At 36.6% G+C, this 20,812-nt stretch overlaps 1 protein-coding gene across 4 annotated transcripts in view; it reads right to left on the reverse strand.

Moving 5' to 3' along the window:
* The window catches only part of ATP2C1 (ATPase secretory pathway Ca2+ transporting 1), a 154,229-nt gene that overhangs the window by 59,218 nt on the left and 74,199 nt on the right, over positions 1–20,812 (reverse strand). For all 4 annotated transcript variants that reach the window (XM_070794818.1, XM_070794805.1, XM_070794823.1 and 1 more), the window contains 6 exons: positions 18,663–18,773; positions 17,285–17,401; positions 13,537–13,626; positions 11,291–11,326; positions 7,712–7,773; positions 7,251–7,359 (listed from right to left, as the gene is read on the reverse strand). In XM_070794818.1, the coding sequence (XP_070650919.1) occupies positions 7,251–7,359; positions 7,712–7,773; positions 11,291–11,326; positions 13,537–13,626; positions 17,285–17,401; positions 18,663–18,773 (525 nt within the window). The remainder of the gene's footprint in view (positions 1–7,250; positions 7,360–7,711; positions 7,774–11,290; positions 11,327–13,536; positions 13,627–17,284; positions 17,402–18,662; positions 18,774–20,812) is intronic.

Raw genomic sequence — 20,812 nt, forward strand, 5'->3', positions numbered from 1 at the left:
GACTTCCCACTGTTCAGAAACAAATAAAATAACTGTCTGTTGTATAAGCCACCAAGTATATCATATTTATTACAGCAGCCTAAACTGACTTAAGACACAGCCAAAAAACACCGGAAAAAAGTTATATAGCAGTCAGGTCACTGAACATACCGACAAGATGCTACTGCAGGCCCAAGTAAGAATTAGAGCTAAAATATGAACCAAAGAACTTATGACAGGAACCCCCGAGTTGCAGCGGTGACAATGCTGAGTGGCAACCTTGGCCACAGTCCACGTCCACAAGAAAAAGATTATACAGCAGAAGTCCTGGGCTTGCTTTTTCCTAAGTGAAATCCAAGTTCTGTATTGTGAGAAATTACTAATATCCCAAGGCTGAGGAGTCTTCTGTTTCCCTTACACTTTAATGAAGAGTTTGTTTCATATATAAAGTTGATACAAAAGTAATTGCAGTTTTTGTACTGTTATAATTTGTCATTTGATATTGGAATACATTCTTAATAAAAGTGATTGTTATACATTATTTTAATGCACATTTCTTGCTTTATGCTTTCTTGTTAGTGACATTATTTGTTGTTTATTTTGTATCTTAAACTAGGGATTTGTGTTAGACAAAAAGCAAATTCAAGTGATTTTCTTATTTGAGTTCAAAATGGGTCATAAAGCAACATCAACAATGCATTTGGCCCAGGAATTGCTAATGAACATACAGTGCAGTGGTAATTCAAGAAGTTTTGCAAAGGAGACAAGAGCCTTGAAAATGAAGAGCTTAGTGGCTGGCCATTGGAAGTTGAAAGTGACCAACCGAGAGGATCATAGAAGCTGATCCTCTTACAACTACATGAGAAGTTGCTGAAGAACTCACTGTCAACTATTTGACAGTCATTTGGAATGTAAAGAAAACTGGAATCTGAAAAAAATCCAATAAAAGTTCATCGGTGCCTCTTGAGCTAACCACAAATCAAAAAAAAAAAAAATCATTGTTTTCAAATGTCATCTTCTCTTATTCTATACAACAACAATGAATCATTTCTCTATTGGATTGTGAGATGCAACAAAAAGTGGATTTTACATAACAACTGGCAATGACCAATACAGTGGTCAGACCTAGAAGAAGCTCCAAAGCACTTCTCAAAGCCAAACTTCCACCAAAAAAAGGTCACAGTCACTGTCTAATAATCTGCTGCCTGTCTGATCCACTACAGCTTTCTGACTCCCGGTGAAACCATTACATCTGAGAAGTATGCTCAGCAAATCCATGAGATGCACAGAAAACTCCAAGGCCTGCAGCTGGCACTGGTCAACAGAAAGCACCCAATTCTCCATGACAATGCCCAAGCACACATCGCACAACCAACACTTCAAAAATTGAATGAACTGGGCTACAAAGTTTTGCCTCATCTGCCATATTCACCTGACCTCTCACCAACCGACTACCACATCTTCAAGCATCTTGACAACTTTTTGCAGAGAAAACGTTTCCACAACCAGCAGGAGACAGAAAATGCTTTCTAAGAGTTCGTCAAATCCCGAACCATGGATTTTTATGCAAAGGAACGTTTTCATTTTTCTTGTTCAGTCAGTAAGTCCTGTCTCTCTGCAACTCCATGAATTGCAGCATGCCAGATCTCCCTGGCCTTCACTATTTCCCAGAGTTTGCTCAAATTCATGGCCATTGAGTCGGTGATGCTATCTAAACATCTCATCCTCTGCCACCCCCTTCTCCTCGTGCTCTCAATTTTTCTCAGCATCAAGGTCTTTTCTAAAGTGTCAGCTCTTTGCATCAGGTGACCAAAGTACTGGAGCTTCAGCACATCAGTCTTTCCAATGAATATTCAGGGTTGATTTCCTTTAGGATTGACTGGTTTGACTTCCTTGCAGTCCAAGGGACTCTCAACAGTTTTCTCCAACACACAATTCAAAACAATCAGTTCTTCCCTGCTCAGCCTTCTTTATGGTCCAACTCTCACATCTATACAAGACTACTGGAAAAACATAGCTTTGACTACATGAATGTTTGTTGGCAGAGTGATATCTCTGCTTTTTAATACACTGTCTAGGTTTGTCATAGATTTTCTACCAAGGAGCAAACATCTTTTAATGGCTGCAATCACAGTCCACAGTGATTCTGGAACCCAAGAAAAGAAAATTTCTCATTGTTTCCACCTTTTCCCCCATCTATTTGCCATGAAGTGATGGGACTGGATGCCATGATCTTAGTTCCCTGAATGCTGAATCTTAAACCAGCTTTTTACTCTCCTCTTTCACCCTTATCAAGAGGCTCTTTAGTTCCTCTTCACTTTCTGCCATTAAAATGGTATCATCTGCATACCTGAGATTGCTGATATTTCTCCTGGAAATTTTTATTTTAGCTGTGAGTCATCTAGCCTGGCATTTCTCAGTCCAACATTTTGCAACAGGAATAAACAAACTTATTTCTCCTTGGCAAAAATGTGTTGACTGTAATGGTTCCTATTTTGATTAATAAAGATGTACCTGAGTCTAGTTACGAGGAATTAAAATTCACAGTCCGAAACCACAATTATGTTTGCACCAACCAGCTAGCCTTAGAAAATCATTCACCACAACCATATTCAGCATACAACACAACACTCCAATAAGCCAGTTTAATTACATCAAAGATAGTAACCTGTGTCTAGAAAAAGAATGTACCTCATTAGCTTTCTTATGCCTTCAGTCAACACATTTAAGTCTAGGGAAAAAAAAGGCTCAACTCTTTCAGTAAAGTTGCCTCAATCTACTGTCAAAGTAGTTGCAAAAACCTGCCTGTGGTACCAAGTAGTAGGTAAAATGAATAGGACAGAGAAGTTATCAGAAGGAATTAAAGATGGTCAACTATATATGTAAAGTGGATTAACTGAAACAAAACCAACCTAAGCAAAGCACTGCCAAATAAAACATGTGCTGATGAAGTGCTGAAAAGCTAACAGATGGGGGGAAACAATCACAACTAACCAAATACTCCACAAAGCATGTATTTCTCAATTTTATAGCATCAAGTGTTAAAATGTAGAAAGTATTCTCCTATTAAATTCACACTGTATATTTAATATATTATTTGCTGAATGGATAAAATATGTACGAATCCATATTCTGACATTTTTCTACATGCATGAGATAATTTTAGTTATTTGAGGTAATTCTCAAGTGCTGCTGCCCTTGTCTGCTCAGTTGTGTCTGACTCTTCTCAACACCATAAACTGTAGCCCACCAGGCTCCTCTGTCCATGGAATTTTCCAGGCAAGAAAACCTGAGTGGGTTTCCATTTTCCACTCAAAGGGAATCTTCCCAATTCAGGGATTGAACCTGCATCCCTTGTGTCTCCTGCACTGGCAGGTGGATTCTTCACCACTGCACCACCCTTGTGTAAATGAAAGCACTTAAATACTTTACCAAATCAAATGGTGTTTTGAAGTTTCTATGTCATTATACTGTAATGGGAAACATTTTCTTCTATCTATCCCAGTGAGGAAGTCTGCTTCTGAATAAGAAAAGAAGCATTCCAGAACAAATGGTAACCAAAACTTCCCAGGTTCAAATAAGGGTTCTTAGGCAGAGAAGAGGATTTATATTAAGTGACAGGCCTACTACATCTCTAAGGAAAAATAATTCAAGGTCTTTTCATTAACTAAGTATCAAGGATAGGAGGAAGGGACAAGAATGAGTAAGAAAGATATAGAAAGACCTACTAAGGGGAGAAAGAAGGTAATAAAGTAAAATTAACATTCTCAATACTTACTGTATTGTATTATTTCCACTCAACAATTAAAGCAATCTGATATCTTTCAAAGAATAAATTTTTAAGTACTTGGAAAAAAGACTTCTCTCTATTCCAGGATTAAATGAAGCTTGTACTTATTATAATTTCAAATGTCCTTCAGGCTTTCCATAACCTCCATATGAGAACACTCATGTTTTGGGACACATTCAGTTCAGTTCAGTCACTCAGTCGTGTCCAACTCTTTGGGACCCCATGAATCGCAGCATGCCAGGCTTCCCTGTCCATCACCAACTCCCAGAGTTCACTCAGACTCACGTCCATCGAGTCGGTGATGCCATTCAGCCATCTCATCCTCTGTCATCCCCTTCTCCTCCTGCCCCCAATCCCTCCCAGCATCAGAGTCTTTTCCAATGAGTCAACTCTTTGCATGAGGTGGCCAAAGTACTGAAGTTTCAGCTTTAGCATCATTCCTTCCAAAGAACACCCAGGACTAATCTCCTTTAGAATGGACTGGTTGGATCTCCTTGCAGTCCAAGGGACTCTCAAGAGTCTTCTCCAACACCACAGTTCAAAAGCATCAACTCCTCAGCGCTCAGCTTTCTTCAGAGTCCAACTCTCACATCCACACATGACCACTGGAAAAACCATAGCCTTGACTAGATGGTAGGTATTCAAAGAATGAAAGCTCCGAACATGTCAATTGCTATAGATGAGACTGGTGTGGCTCATGGACTGAGGTCTCCTTTCACTAGGTGCCTAACTCTGCCCCTTCAATGTATCCTACACCTAGTGGCAAGATTAAAGGTAACATCATTGCCAGCTGGTTATGACCTTCAAAGACAAATCCCAACCAATAAAATCTGAAGCAGAGCTTGGTTTCCAACACTCCACTGGATTCTGATTCCACCAGATATGTTCTATCTACTCCTAACTACTCCAGCTCTGGATCACATACCAGAACACTCACGGTGATTCTGCAGATTCTAAATTCTGCAGCTCCTCCATCTCTACCCAGTACTACCCTTTGATTGGGCTTCCCCAGTGGCTCTGGCGTAATGGTAAAGAATCCGTCCGTAACACAGGTGACTTGCAGGAGACTCAGGTTCAATTCCTGGGTTGGAAAGGTCCCCTCGAGAAGAAAATGGCAACCCGCTCCAGTATTCTTGCCTGGAAATCCCCATGGACAGAGGAGTCGGATGAGCTACAGTCCATGCATGGGGTTGCTAAGAATTGGACATGACTGAGCAACTAAACAACCACCACCACCTGTCAATTACCACCACCAAACCAATTGCTGCCTTGAGGCATTCTCTCATTTCACTCCAATCAGAAGTAACCTCTCCCTTACCGAAATTTTCTACTCCATTTTTTGTACTTCTCTTTCATTTACCTAAGAACTCTATCACACCTTCTCTGTGTTTCCCACAATGCATAATACTCCCATAAAGATCTACCGATTCACTACATGGACACCTCAAGAGACTCTATGAGAAAGACGTATAATTAAGGGAAAAAAATTTTAAATCATGTTTAGATATGTCACTTTTTTATACCTACTTTGATAATCTCAGTGTTTTCAGTGAATATTTAACACATTTACAATTAAAATAAGCAATAATACAGTGGGATTCTATACATCTTCCTACTATTTGTTCTCCACTTGAGCCAACTACTTATTCTATATTCCTATTTCTGTCCTTTTTTGTCCTTCTGTCCAAAAAATATTCCTATTTTTTGCCTTCATTTAAATTAAAAAAAGTTGTTTCTTTTCTTATACATTTTTTAAAATTTTAAGTATAGTTGATTTCAAATTATAGTATCAGTTCAGTTCAGTTCAGTCGCTCAGCCTTGTCTAACTCTTTGCAACCCCATGAATCGCAGCACGACAGGCCTCCCTGTCCATCACCAACACCTGGAGTTTACCCAAACTCATGTCCATCGAGTCGGTGATGCCATCCAGCCATCTCATCCTCTGTCATCCCCTTCTCCTCCTGCCCCCAATCCCTCCCAGCATCAGGGTCTTTTCAAATGAGTCAACTCTTTGCAGGAGGTGGCCAAAGTATTGGAGTTTCAGCTTCAGCATCAGTCCTTCCAATGAACACCGAGGACTGATCTCCTTTAGAATGGACTGGTTGGATCTCCTCGCAGTCTAAGGGACTCTCAAGAGTCTTCTCCAACGCCACAGTTCAAAAGCATCAATTCTTCGGTGCTCAGCTTTCTTCACAGTCCAACTCTCACATCCATACATGACCACTGGAAAAACCACAGCCTTGACTAGACGGACCTTTGTTGGCAAAGTAATGTCTCTGCTTTTTAATATGCTATCTAGGTTGGCCAGAACTTTCCTTCCAAGGAGTAAGCATCTTTTCATTTCATGGCTGCAGTCACCATCTGCAGTGATTTCAGAACCCAAAAAAAATAGTATAGTTGATTTCAAAGAACAGTTAAGATCAAACCAGTCAATCCTGAAGGAAATCAACCCTGAATATTCATTAGAAGGACTGATGCTGAAGCTGAAGCTCCAATACTTTGGCCAACTTATGTGAAGAGCAACTCACTGAAAACGATTCTGATGCTGGGAACGACTGGGGCAAGAGGTGAAGGGGGAGACAGAGGATGAGATAGTTGGATGGCATCACCAACTCAATGGACATGAGTTTCAGCAAACTCTAGGAGATAGTGAAGGACAGGGAAGCCTGCGATGCTGCAGTCCATGGCGTCACAAAAAGTCAGACACAATTTAGTGACTGAACAACAATACAGTTGATTCTAATGTTGTTTTCATTTCTGCTATACAACAGTGATTCAGTTATACATTCTATTGTTTTTCCTATTCTTTTCCATTACGATTTATCACAGGACACTGAATATAGTTCCCTGTGCTATACAGTAGGACCCTGTTGTTTACTCATTCTATGTATCATAGTTTACATCTGCTAACCCCAACCTCCTGTTCCATCCCTTCCCTAAACCCCATACCCTTGGCAAATACAAGTATGCTTCCTATGTTTGAGTCTGTTTATTTCAAAGATAGGTTCATTTGTGGCATATTTTAAATTCCACATATAAGCAATATCACATGGGGTTACATATCTTTCTTTTTGCTGCAAATGGCATTATTTCATTCTTTTTCATGGCTGAGTAGTATTTTATTGTATATATGTACTTTCATTGTAAACAAATATCTATCCATTCCTGTGGATATGGAATGGATTAGGACATTCAGGTTGATTCCATGTCTTGGCTATTGTGAACAGTGCTGCTATGAACACAGAGGTGCATGTATCTTTTTGAATTATAGGTTCGTCTGGATATATTTTTTAGCCCCTTGCACCATATGAGGACATAGCAAGAAGGCGCCAGCAAGGAACGAGGAGGAGGGTCCTCACCGGGATGCAACCATGCTGGTCCCCTTGATCTTGGACTTCCAGGTGCCAGAACTGTAAGAAGTAAATTGATCGCTGTGGTAGTTTGTTAGAGCTGCTCGAACAGACTAGGACATCAAACTCACCTCAAACAAGCGCAAGTCAGCAGGAACCCTGTCCCCAACTGAAAGGCAAACTGTATCACCGGGAACTAAGTCTCGTGCAAGTGTATGCTCCAATTTTCCTTCACGCACACTGTAACATAAAATAGAAATAGCCGCAGCTGAAGAAAGCAAGCAAGACCACTTACTTTAAGAAATTCCTTCTAGTGGGCTTGCCTGGGAAAAATACATTGCATTATCACACAGTCACATACAAAAGGTATCTGCTGAATAAATCCATGTCTCAATAATCCAAATAAAATTAGAAGTAACAAAAGTTTTAATAGTACAACTTGCTATAATGAATAGAGCATGAATTTTTCATGTCAGATTAATGGCTTCTACCTTATGTTCAGACAATCTTGAGCCACAAGTTATATTGTACTAGTCACATTTAATTTCTACTTTCAAGAGTGGAAATCCATTATCAGAAACAAGGATCATACCAATGGCATTCTGGTGGCATAAGTTTACTTAGTTCTTCAAGAGATTTTTCTGAACGATATTCCTATTTAAAAAAAAAAAAGAATATTAGGAAAAATATTTATAAAGAAACACAATAAGTACATTCTTAAGAACATATGCTATGTTAGACTTAAACATTTACCTAAACCATTATTTTAACATTTCTCCAAATTTTTATCTTTTGTTTACTTATACTCCCATGCAAAAGCACTTGCCCTTTATTAAATAACGTTAAATTATAGTGACCAAACAATCTTTTATAATTAAATATTCTCAACTCTATATTTCAATATTCAGTGTACAAACCTATGGTCAAGTTACTGATAAGAAAGTGAAGAAAACCAATACTAGTGTAACCAAAGAGTATATAATTTTCAGTCATTAAAAGTTAAGATTACTGAGCCTCATAATTAAGATAATTTTACTTTCAGTGTTTAATGACCAAGGAAGTCAGACAATTAAATGCAAATACACTGGCACTGAAGATTCACGCCCATGGCAACTGTAAAGGTTTGTGAAATAAGTCTGTGTAGGAGAAACATGAATTAAACAAGGAGACATGGCTGCCCTACCCCAAGAGACATGTTTCCCAAGACTCTGAATCACCCAAAGGGGAAATTGTCAGAAGCCCTAACTCTGTGAGGCTCAGTCTTCCTCCATCCATATAATCACAGCTGAGAGTCAGAGACATCCTTCAACACACTATACTGTTCAGTCCAACTTCCATGGACTGTCTCACTCCATGCAACATCACTGCTATTTTTGTCTCATTCTGCACTAAGTACACCAACCTTTTGATCTAAGGTTAAAAAGGGAGGAGAAGGAGTAGGGAGAGTAATGGAAGTGAAAGTTGGGGTGGGGGGAGTTCTGAAATGACTGCAGTGCTAGCACTAATCAAAACTGCACATTCATCACAAACATTTTCAAATAGAAAATGCAAAGTTATATAAGAATAACTTAGAAATAAATCTGTCTTTACTACTAAGGCAAGAGGAACAAATGTGAGAGTAAGGTAAATCTGTAAATATAAAAATCACAAGACACCCAGTGCAATATACAGCATAAGGAACATTATAATTTTGTATGGGGACAGATGGTTACTAGACTTATCACGGTGATCACTTCATAAGGCATACAAGTATCAAATCACTATGTAGGGCACCTGAAACTAACAATATTGTATGTTAACTATACCTCAATTTAGAAAAAAATTACAGACACCCCTCCCCTAACTATACTAAGATATTAAGGAATTTAGAAGTTTTCCAAAAATTCCATAAAAGGCTAGAAAATACTCACCAGTCCTAGATTCTAGTCATGTAAGACATAAAAGCTGCCCTATCTTTACCTCCCTCTTTAAACATCTTAGCCTTTACTCCCTACAACTACAAAGATATCACTGTATCAAAATGATCCTTCAACATACCACCAAAAACTTGACAGCCATCTCAAATGAACACCTAAAAGTTAAATTTTAAATTTACTGTAAAGGCAGCATCAATATGTAATTATACAGAACAATTAGCTATTTTTATGGCTGCAAGGAGGTATAACAGGGATGGGAAATGGAGATTAGAAAGGATAGTGGAGTCATACATAAACATTAAAAGACTATAAAAAGCACTCTTCTAAAATATAGGTAAAAACACAAATATAAATAGTACTAAAAAAATGAAGACTTTCTGAAAGATTTCTGACAGTTTTCTGACAAAGCATTAATGTAAGTTCAACAGAGAGTAAATAAGACCCTTGTAGAGAGGATTTTTAATTGTCACTTGTAGAATATTTTGTTCTGTCATAAGCACATTTGGGGAAAAGGCTCACATCTGTATAAAAAAATCAGAACTACCAATCTGAAACTGGGCTTTTGATAAATGTTTCAATGTGTTCTTGAGTTTTCCTTCAAACGGACCTAGCATAAAGATACTTGGCAGATGGTTTCAGTCATTAAGATTTAAGGTGTGCAACACCATTTTTGGTCAAAGTCCATACAATGTTAAAATCGTCATTTTGTGGAACTTTTTTTTGAGGGTAGGAGTTATTTACCAAGCTACTAAGGTCTTTGATGTTGTTGTTGTTTAGTCACTAAGTCATGTCCAACTCTTCTGCAATCCCATGGACTGCAGCCCCCCAGGCTCCTCCATGGGATTTCTCAGGCAAGACTACTGGAGTGGGTTGTCATTTCCTTCTCCAGGGGATCTTCCCAACCCAGAGATCAAACCCTGCATCTCCTGCATTGGCAGGCATATTCCCTACCAGTGAGTCACCAGGTAAGCCCATAAGGTCTTCCATACAAAATGATAATTCTGTAAGAATTCTTATGAAGCAAGCCACTCCACACGTCTGTAGCACTACTAGTGACGCAAAAGCATTCCAGCTACTGGTCCAACGGGTCGGTCATACCATGCAAATGACCATGAATGAGACCCAGCCTGGAATGACCTCTGCTAAACTAGCCCTCAACCTGCCTTAAGGTAATTTTTATGTTAAAACATAAAAAGCATTTCCTAGATACAGGATCCCTGATGGTGTACTAAAGCAACTCACAAAGCTGTTGCAGATAATCTGATTCCAACCGGCATTTTTACACTGGGTGGCTATAAAACAAATTACTAAATTAGAGATTATCACAGGACACCTGCATGATGACAGGAAATATCCAAGGAATATATCACAGATGCGAAAATAACCACAGCCACTTAAAATATGCTCTTTCGATTATAAACATGAACTTCAAATGACACATTACAGTTTTCCTTAAACTAGAATAATTCTTCTAGTCTTATTAACGATGCTTCAAATTTTTAACCATCAAATGACACCTGCCAACATTGTTCTAAAACCTGCAGAAGTTATTAGATATTTAAAGAAACATAAAACTAAGCCCATGTTTTTATTTATGTCTACACTGCTGCTGCTGCTGCTGCTGCTAAAGTCACTTCAGTCGTGTCCAACTCTGTGCATCCCCATAGACGGCAGCCCACCAGGCTCCCTGGTCCCTGGGATTCTCCAGACAAGAACACTGGAGTGGGGTGCCATTGCCTTCTCCACTAGTCAACAGAAATTCAGACATTATCTCTACAATATTCACATTAATTTTTTTAAACAGGGTTCCTTTTCATATATTTTCTTTACTGTCTCAGTGCCTGTGCTGAATGGGGGAGTTCGATCCAGATCAGAACATCCCTTCCATGGATGAAAAGGAGTCTGAACCCTGACCCAATTTTTTAACTGGAAAACATTTAAAAGAGTATTGCTGGGTTTTATTTCTATTTCTGTACTTTTTGTTTCCATCTGCTTCAGTTAACTTTAAATAGAAACACCATCAAATAGAAAACTAGATTTTCTTCATGCCACTGTCTATATCAAAGCAGTCGTGTTGGTTCCACAAACTTCCTTTAAGAGTTATTGTTTCTGAAATTATTTCAAAAACACAGAGCAAATTATTCTGAACATACCCATCCCCCAATAATTACACATTTTAACATAAACCAACTTGATGTTTTGAAGCAATTAACTAAAATACCATTTTATGATGTTATCAAAATAGACGTACTCACCTGAACGAAGGCGACCGTAACAACGATAAGTATTGCCTAAACAAAACAAAGAAACAAGTTTTTTAAATCAGACACTGCAACTTCTGAAATAATTATTAAATCATATTTTATTTTTCTGACTCTGCAGCCCCAAGACACCAGACACTAAGCACAGGAGAGCCAGGGAAGGACTCACAATTCTGCCTTGAGGCCTAGGGGTGGAAAAACCCACAGCTGACAGGAGTCTGCCTCCCCAGGATTGTTTCTTAAATGCTTTGATCTCAGGATCCCTTTACAAACTGAGGACCAGCTTTTGTTTATGTGACTAATAGCTACTGATATTTACCATATTAAATACTTCTTTAATTACTGGGTTTTAACTTACTAAAAAATATAAGCCCATTACATGTTAACACGTACAATATTTTTTATGAAAAACTCTTTTGCAATCCCACAGATTGTAGCCAACCAGGCTCCTCTGTCCATGGAACTTCCAGCAAGAATACTGGAGTGGGTTATCATTTCCTTCTTCAGAGGATCTTTCCAACTCAAGGATGAAACTCATGTCTCCTGAATAGGCAGGCAGATGCCTTACCACTGAGCCACCAGGGAAGCCCTATGAAAAATATATCCCTCCCCAAAATTGTGAGAAAAGTGGCAGTGTTTTCAATTTTTCTATCGTTGGTGTCCGCTTTAATACTGGGTTGGCCAAAAAATTCATTTGGGTTCTTCCATTCTCCTATCTGCTTCTGCATTTAATTTACTGACATATGTTAATTTGGCTAAAGCATATGAAAAAAATTCAACCTCATACAGATACTGTTGGAAAGGGAGGAGTTTATTTTAAAAGCCTTTTCAAATAATCGTGGTTTTTATTCTTAGCTACTACACCAAAATTAGACAACTGCTAGTAACTTTAAAAGTAATGTGCAATGTAGAATCTAAAACTAGATCAGTGAACTTTTCATAGTCTGTTACATTAGAATCAGTCTCCTTACTATTGTGAATGAATATTTTGTATCATCATGCACAGGTCATTTAGAAAAGGTTGATTCACTGGGTTATTCAAATCTTCCAAGTGTTGACACATTTTATAACTGTTAAAAAAAAAATCACATTCACTGAAATCCCTACTGATCTCATTAGAATAAGGTCTTAAAATAGGGGAGCTATCCTGCATAAAAATTTTGCAAAGTTCTAGTTACTACTGAAAGCTTGAATTTTACTATTGGTAACAAATTCTGTCAGTTGTTTCTCTTGTAGTGAAAGGTTATTTCACTCACTTTCAAAAAAAAGTATGCCAATTATTCAAGTCTTAATAACCACAGTTTGTGTATCAGTCATTCTTTGGAGTAAAAGGCTAGTTCACTTCAGCACACAACCTTTCCTTGGGACAATCCCCATACGTCAATGAGTACTTCGTATTTCATCACAAAGAACAATAAAAAGGTATATACTTAAGGATCAAAATTCAGTAAAATTAATTTTTACTGTTTTATTGAAAACATTACTAAGAGAAACAGTGAAAGAAAACAGTAAGTACTAAACAGTTTACTAGATGGGTGCCACTATCTTGATTCAGACCGAAGCTCTAATGGTTTTACCCACATCACTTTTGCTCCATTAATGCAAATGTCTATAGCAAAAAGACAAATACCGTTTTAGCTTTATGAAAGTAGTTCTGGCCTCACATGCTCCCTAAAAGAATCTCATAGACTCCCAGGAGTCCACAAGCAAAAGCTGGAGACTTTGAAGCTCTGTGTTCATTTCTCCTGTGCAGTTAAGCAAAACACACTTGCTTTAATCAATGCTTAGACTTACTATAAAATTTTATACTACAATGAAACAGAGGGGCAAGAAAAAAAAAAGATGAAAACTAGAATAACCTAGCTGGAGAGAACAAAATCTTACATAGTAAATATACAGTGCATTGTTAAATATTTTTAATTTCAAAAATGTCAGGCTTCAGTTCACAACTAGTCAAACATACTCTCAATTGGAAAGTAAAAGAAAGTAAATATTTAATTGGAAAATTATTATAAAATGTTTCACATCTATGAAATTATCAGGTTGTTAAATAATTTCCAAGGGTGCCAATCACAAACCCTTGAACATTACTTGAGATCACTGCAACTAAAACCAGAATCTAAAAAAAAAGCAAACCTGAAGAAAACAATAAGGCATCCCTCAATTCATTTTCTAAAATAAAAGCCAATCCTAATTTATACAATTAACTACCAATTTAAAAATACATATATTTTTCTTACCACAGTGATACTGACAGCATCATCAAACTGATGCATTAAAACACTGATGACTGCAGAAGCCAGAAGCAGCATAATAAGGGGATTTTTAAACTGAAAGTGAAAACAAATAGCAATTCAACAGTTTTGCATGAATGATAGTTGTATACCATCCAACAAAAGCCTTAAAAAAAGAAAACAAATATCACAGCATTATTATGTAAAACTAAGAATTGACCAATTCTTAGAATACACATGTATTTTTAGTACTTATTAATTTAACCAATAAGCTGTTCTGAATTTCTATTGGGTCTAGAATAAATGGAAAATGACTTTTAAGATAAAGATTTATATTAAGCACTGGTTAGAATATCTAAATTATGAACTTCAAACACTCTCATCAATCCTGTATTTTAAGTAAATGGACATAAATTACAATTCTGTGGTTGACTCACCCACCACAGGAACAACCAGATCCCACCCACCAGTGCAACTAAGAGCATACAATAAGATCCTCGCCACAGAAGAAGCTGAATATTTTCCCAACACTGGTTTCCCTGACATCTAGCTAGCAGAGACAACAGTATCTAAAGAAATAAAAACCACAGCACCAACTCAATCAAGAAGCTCTTAAAACAAACAAGCATCAGAACAACCCCAAATCCTTCCAGTTGCACATCCAGTTAAACATCAGAGCTCTGCTGCTGGATTGCCTTCCTCTGATGAAACGCTGCCAATAGCTGTCAAAGCTGCAAGGTCACTTTGCAAAGAATCCATCACAGCGGATAGCCTCAGCCTCTGGATATCATTAACTCTGAAATTAGACACCACCACCTCCTACTTCCTTTATGGTTCCATTCCCTGGCACAGCGTTTACAACTCTGCTTCACATCAGAATCTTGTGAAGGACTTCCAGCAAATGTCCACATTCACACCACAGCAAACAAATCAGAATCTCTGGGCACAGGACCCAGGCTTTAGCATTTTTAAAGCATTCCCCCAAGTCACTCTAATGCACAGAGGACTGAAAATAACTGCTCTAACAAAATAAAACTACATCTGCAATGTGGTTCAGGGTTTACAAACCACACACAAACTGAGTCAGAATACTGTTTGAATCCAATTCCTTGATTTTTTAAGCCCCAGAGGTGCTTCATCTACTAAAATACTACCTTGTACTAAAAACTGTGTAAGGATTAACCAAGAACGTATATTAAAGCACTGTGTAGACTATAAAACCCGCCAACGTTAGCTGTTATTATCACACTCTGAAAGCAAGGTCCACGATCATTTCATTTGCCCCTAAAAAAGCTGTGCCGTGGTACTAAGGACACTACCTGATAGATGGCAGGCTCTAGACAAATGTTTGTAGAACAACAAAGACGCTGTTCAATGTAGAGGAATGAAGAGTCACTCAGTGCTTTATGATTAACAACTGATATTTAATGCTAATTATAGCATTAATAATTAATGCTAATTATTACTTAACTATATTACAGGCACTATTTCATTTCATTCTCACAGCAATACCATGATGCAAGTACTCTGACTTTGAAACAGGATCAAGAAAGTAAAACATTAAATCATATTACCCAGTGATAAGTCAAATCACTGTAATTTGTAAATCCAGAATAAACTTCCTGAAGTTCTGGATGATGCGGAAATACGGTAAAGGTGAGCATACAAAAATACATAAAAAAATATTCCATTAAAAACAAGATGGACACAAAGTTCGTCCCTAAAAATTCAGTTTTTCTACTTTAGACAAATTCATTTAACAACAGGGTAAATTTTGGTTCATTAACAAGCAAGGCCCCATAGAAAAGTTAAACATAGATTTTGTAAAAAAAGAATCTAAAGATTAGAAGGCATTACAAAGTTTCTTTACTAAAAAGAATCTGTTTGACAAAACTAACTCTACTAGCTAAAAATTGGCCACAGGAAGTTTGTAGCTTTTCACTAACATGCTTATTATCAAGGTAAGAAAAACCCTACAGCAAATCTTTCTGAAAAGATTAAGATATTAATAAAATATAATAGGTTGGTGCAAAAGTAACTGCGGTTTTGCACTGCTTAACTTTGCCATTTGATATTGGAATACATTCTTAAATAAATGTGGTTATGTTATACATCATTTTAATGCACACTTCTCACTTTGTTTTTTTGCTAATGACTTATTACTTGCTATTTATGTTTATTTTAGACTAGGGAAATGATGTTAGACAAAAAGCAAATTCGAGCAATTTTCTTGAGTTCAAAATGTAAAGCAGCGGAGATAGCTCACAACATCAATGATGCATTTGACCCAAGAACTGCTAATGAATGTACAGTGCAGTGGTGGATTAAGAAGTTTTGCAAAGGAGACAAGAGCCTTGAAGGTGAGGAGTGCAGTGACTGGTCATCAGAAGTTGACAACGACCAATTGAGAGGATCATTGAAGGTGATCCTACACAAGAAATTGCCAAAGAACTCAACACTGACCATTCTATGGTCATTCAGCATTTGAAGCAAATTGAAAAGGTGAAAAAACTCCATAAGTGGGTGCCTCATGAGCTGACAGCAAATCAAAAAATCATCATTTTTAAGTGTCGTCTTCTCTTTTTTATGCAATGAAAACAAAGCATTTCTTGATCCGACTGTGATGTGTAACAAAAAGTGGATTTTATATGACAACTGGCAACAATCAGCTCAGTGATGGACCAAGAAGAAACCACCAGGGAAGCCACAAGAAACTCCAAAGCACTTCCCAAAGCCAAACTCGGATCAAAAAAAGGTCATGGTCACTGTTTGTTGGTCTGCTAAAGGTATCATTCATGATAGCTTTCTGAATCCTGGCAAAACCATTACATCTGAGAAGTATGCTCAGCAAATCCATGAGACACACCAAAAACTACTACGCCTAAAGCCAGCATCTGTCAAAAAAAGGGCCCAATTTTTCTGCACAACACCCGACCTCACAGTGCACAACCAACACTTCAAAAGTTGAACAAATTAGGCTACAAAATTTTGCCTCATCCACCATATTCACCTGACCACTCATCAACTGACGACCACTTCTTCAAGCATCTCAACAAGTTTTTGAAGGACAAATGCTTCCACAACCAGCAGGAAGGAGAAAATGCTTTCCAAGAGTTTGTCATATCCCAAAGCAAAGATTTTTATGTTACAAGAATAAACAAACTTATTTCTCATTGAAAAAATGTGTTGATTGCAATAGTTCCTATTTTGATTAATAAAGATGTGTTTGAGCCTAGTTATAATTTGATATTCACAGTCTGAAACCGCAATTACTTTTTAACCAACCTAATAATTAAAAATAGCTATTTTCTATTGATAGCTACTATCTCCTAAGATTATTATCTCCATTTTCTAGTTAACACTCAGAGGATAATAAGGGACACACAAGCTACTAATAGTAATAAAGAAAGGTGGAATTTGTAACCAGGCAGTCTGGATTGCCTTTTGCTAATTTTCTAAACTAGTCATATTACTTTAAAAAATACTAACATTTCTATAATAAAAAATATATATAAGACACTTCCAAAGGAAACTACTATATCACCTCCATGTGATATAAGCCCTTAAAGATTTACACACTAAAAATTATAGAAATTCCAACCGAAGAGTAAACTCTAACAAATCAAACAAATTAAGTAAAAAAAAAAAAAAATTTAATATTATTTTCTTTCTCCATAAATAACTTCACAAAAGTCAAAAAATACATTAACAAAAATACATGTAAAGTACACAGCATGAGAAAATAAAAATATACCTGAGAAATATACTTCTTCCATAGTGGCTCATCTTCACTGATATCAAACTCATTCCAGCCATGGAAGGCTCTCCTATGACTTACTTCACATTTGTTTAGACCATTCTGAAGATCAGCCTATGAGATTTTATATATAAAAGTTACTGAAAATATTAGCAGAAAACAAAGGAGAAAACACAGAAAAAGTACATAGGTATGGTCATATTTACAGGAACTTCTGTGACAGTCAAAATTAATCTATGGGGACAAAGCGTATCAGTGACTGCCTGGGGCCAAGAGCAATGGAAGGATTAGCTACAAAAAACACGTGGAATCTATTTAGAGTGATGAAAATTTTCTACATCTTCATTGTGATGATGGCTATATTTGCCAAAATGCAAATTGTATATTTAATGAGTACACTGTAGTCTACATAAATTATATCTCAATAAAAATTGTTAATATAAGCAACTAGATTAATAAACAAAAAATTATGATTTTTATGTGGAAAGAGGAGTAACACAAACCAGTGACAATGTACAGAAAGCAAACTGTAAGTACATTTTAACTAGTTTTCTTGGTTCCCACTGTTGTCTTACTGTCTTCTAAAATTAGTTTCTCCAAAAGATTATGCATCTTTCCTGTACTCTGAGCCTATCAAAACTGAGGTTGGTATTACCTTTTGTTCTTAGACTGTACATTTATTCCAAGAAGAAAATCTGTGGTTCCTAAATTACTGAAAATAATGAAGTTAAGTCCTCAAACACCACCTACATTCTTCAGTCACTACCTCTCCTGACTTGTTATTTGAAACTATCAAATAGAATGAAATTACTTGCATCTCTGAAGTAGTTTCTCTGACCAAAAGCTTTATAATAGAGGTCAATAACAGAGTCTTGCGATACCTAAATATATTTAAAGTAAGTGGCTTTAAAACAGAGTATAAATACAACCCGCCCCAAAAAAACCTTTACAAAAAAAGGGGGGTTATGCAATGTTTTTAATGCATTATTAAATTATGTGAATTCTGAAGAGAAAATTTTAAATATTCTTTTCCTCATGTTTCATTAGACTGTGAAAAACTAGGAAGAGACTAAATTACATAAGCAAAAATTTATTTGCAGTTCCAAACTTATATTTAGCTTTTACAGTAGGAAACATAAAAAAGGATAAAACTCCTAACTCCACTTATGTTATAATTAAATTGATCACTTTCCTAATCCAACTAATCCTCACACAGCACTAACAGTTTCTGGGAACACTAATGATCCAGAGCTGCACCATCCTATCAGGCAACCACTAGCCACACACACCTGCGGAACAGAGAATTCTACTGGATAGCACTTAGCTAAGTGGCTCATTCTACTATACACTCCCTTCCTCCCCACCAAGAACTTACTTGGAGAATGCTTGCAACTTCACTGACTGGTAATTCACTTGCTTTTTTTGATGTCAAAACCGGAATCATTGTCTCATTTTCAGCATTAGGAATTTTTTGAAAACGTGCAACCTAGGAAACAAAACCAAAGGAAAAATATTTGCATATACTAAACAATTCTAATGCTGTCCAGAATAAATGAAAATTCAAATGTTCCCAGAAACTTTTATCACAGTTAAAAAACAAATATTTTCAGACTAATAAAGAGTATCCAGTCCTATTAAGATAATTTTATACTAACATGCTATTCTAAAAAGCACATTTCAGAAAATAAGCTACCACTGAAAGCTAGAATACAAAATAATTTTCATACTGCAAAAAAAGATGCTATTTCTACACCAAATTAATCAGTAAAAAGTAAAACAGATGTCCTGTCTAGCAGATTCCAATCATTACACAGAGTCATAATCCTCTAAACTCATTATGTTTAACATGAGGTACAAGGAACAGCTAAGCTTGTTCCATTCTAACACTACTGTTGATCAGCTCATTTCTTAACTATCCGGGCACCAGGCTACTCTGCCAAAGCACCAACACAGAACATGAGACTTATACATCCATTCCCAAACTAGAGGAAATGGAAAGCAGAGACCAGACAAGCAGAGGACACATAGGAAGAGTGAAGGGACAAGCAGAATGAACCTTAGAGATGACAGTAACCATGACACCTACTCGACATAGCTTCATAAACAAATATCTACACAAAGTGTTTTAACACAGTTCTAGAAATAAATCCCCAATCCACACTTCTTTGTAGACAAAGTTTTGACGAAGTATGTGAAAGAGAGACAAAAGCTACACACTGAAACTTTAGAGAAGAAAACAATTCAGTCGCCTGCCCCACATCCACTGATTTAAACAATACTGAAAATGAAGTGATCATCTTAACGCCAAGACACAAATCTTTAAGCTATCAGGTGAAATGTTTTCAATCCTGAATAATCAACAAACAGGATTAAATATTCCTCTAAAGACAATTTTAAGACAACATATAAGGTCAAAGAATAATAATTTAAGTTAAAGGGTCACTATAGAGGCCTCTATTCATTAAAAAAAAAAAGCTGTACTTACTCCAAAAAATAGTAAATAGCAATAGCAATGTAAATAACCAAGTTTTGGAACAATCATATGCATGTTTTCTAATCCCACCTATTACAAAGGCAATAAATATTTAAGTATTTTAAAGAAAAGACCATAACAATTTTTCCTTTAATGATAAGATATTAGTGACCAAAAATTCTTAAGAAATTGAAAACAGAGTACCTTTCTCAACATGGTTATTTTATCTTGTGAAATAATTAAGAAGGATCAAATAGGTTTCCATTGCCTGCAGTGACAATGTGATTAAGAAAATCTTTTATTTCTAAGGTTCATATATATCAGTTTCTTCATATGCGAGGATAAATAGTGCCTAAAGTTGTTTGAGGATTACATCCATTTATGGAGCATTCACCCAACTAGTAATAAGCACTGAAATAGCTGTTTTTCCCAAAACTAATATTTATATGTACATTCTCAATAATATAATGAGCTCAGTAAAGAAGCAAATCATTAAAGTTAATAAAGCTAGATTTGCAACAGTTCTTCTATTAAATATATTACTACTCATAAAAACACTTTTTAAAAAGTTATCCTTTGGTATTTGAAACATAATAGGGTCTATGCTGGAATACACTACATAAAATCCCTCAGGAGCATTACATGGGCTCAAAAGAGGTCAAAAGAAGGAAGTGAGACTATTTCACTTAATAAAGGATAAGATAACCCTCTAAATATAAGAAAGGAAGAGGGCAACCCAAAACCAAAGGGTGACTTTACAGAAGACCAACATCAGACTTAGAATGAAGGGTGCCCGATGCTAGGGATGGTGGCAGAGCTGGATGGCCATCCACGGTAAGAACCGGTTTCCACAACACAGAGGGGACACAGCACAGAAAATTCTTGCTGAAAGGCAATGATGCTAACTGTATTTATGCTCCCTAGACTCCATGCCAACTTAAAACTATGAGATCATTAAGTTTTAATCCTATTATCTTTTTAAGCAAATGTTACTGACATTGACCAACTGTGATGCATTGTTAGTTATATAGATCATAGAAATATTTTATCAA

The sequence above is a fragment of the Bos indicus genome, chromosome 1 (assembly GCF_029378745.1).
Source record: "Bos indicus isolate NIAB-ARS_2022 breed Sahiwal x Tharparkar chromosome 1, NIAB-ARS_B.indTharparkar_mat_pri_1.0, whole genome shotgun sequence".
Lineage (NCBI taxonomy): Eukaryota > Metazoa > Chordata > Mammalia > Artiodactyla > Bovidae > Bos > Bos indicus.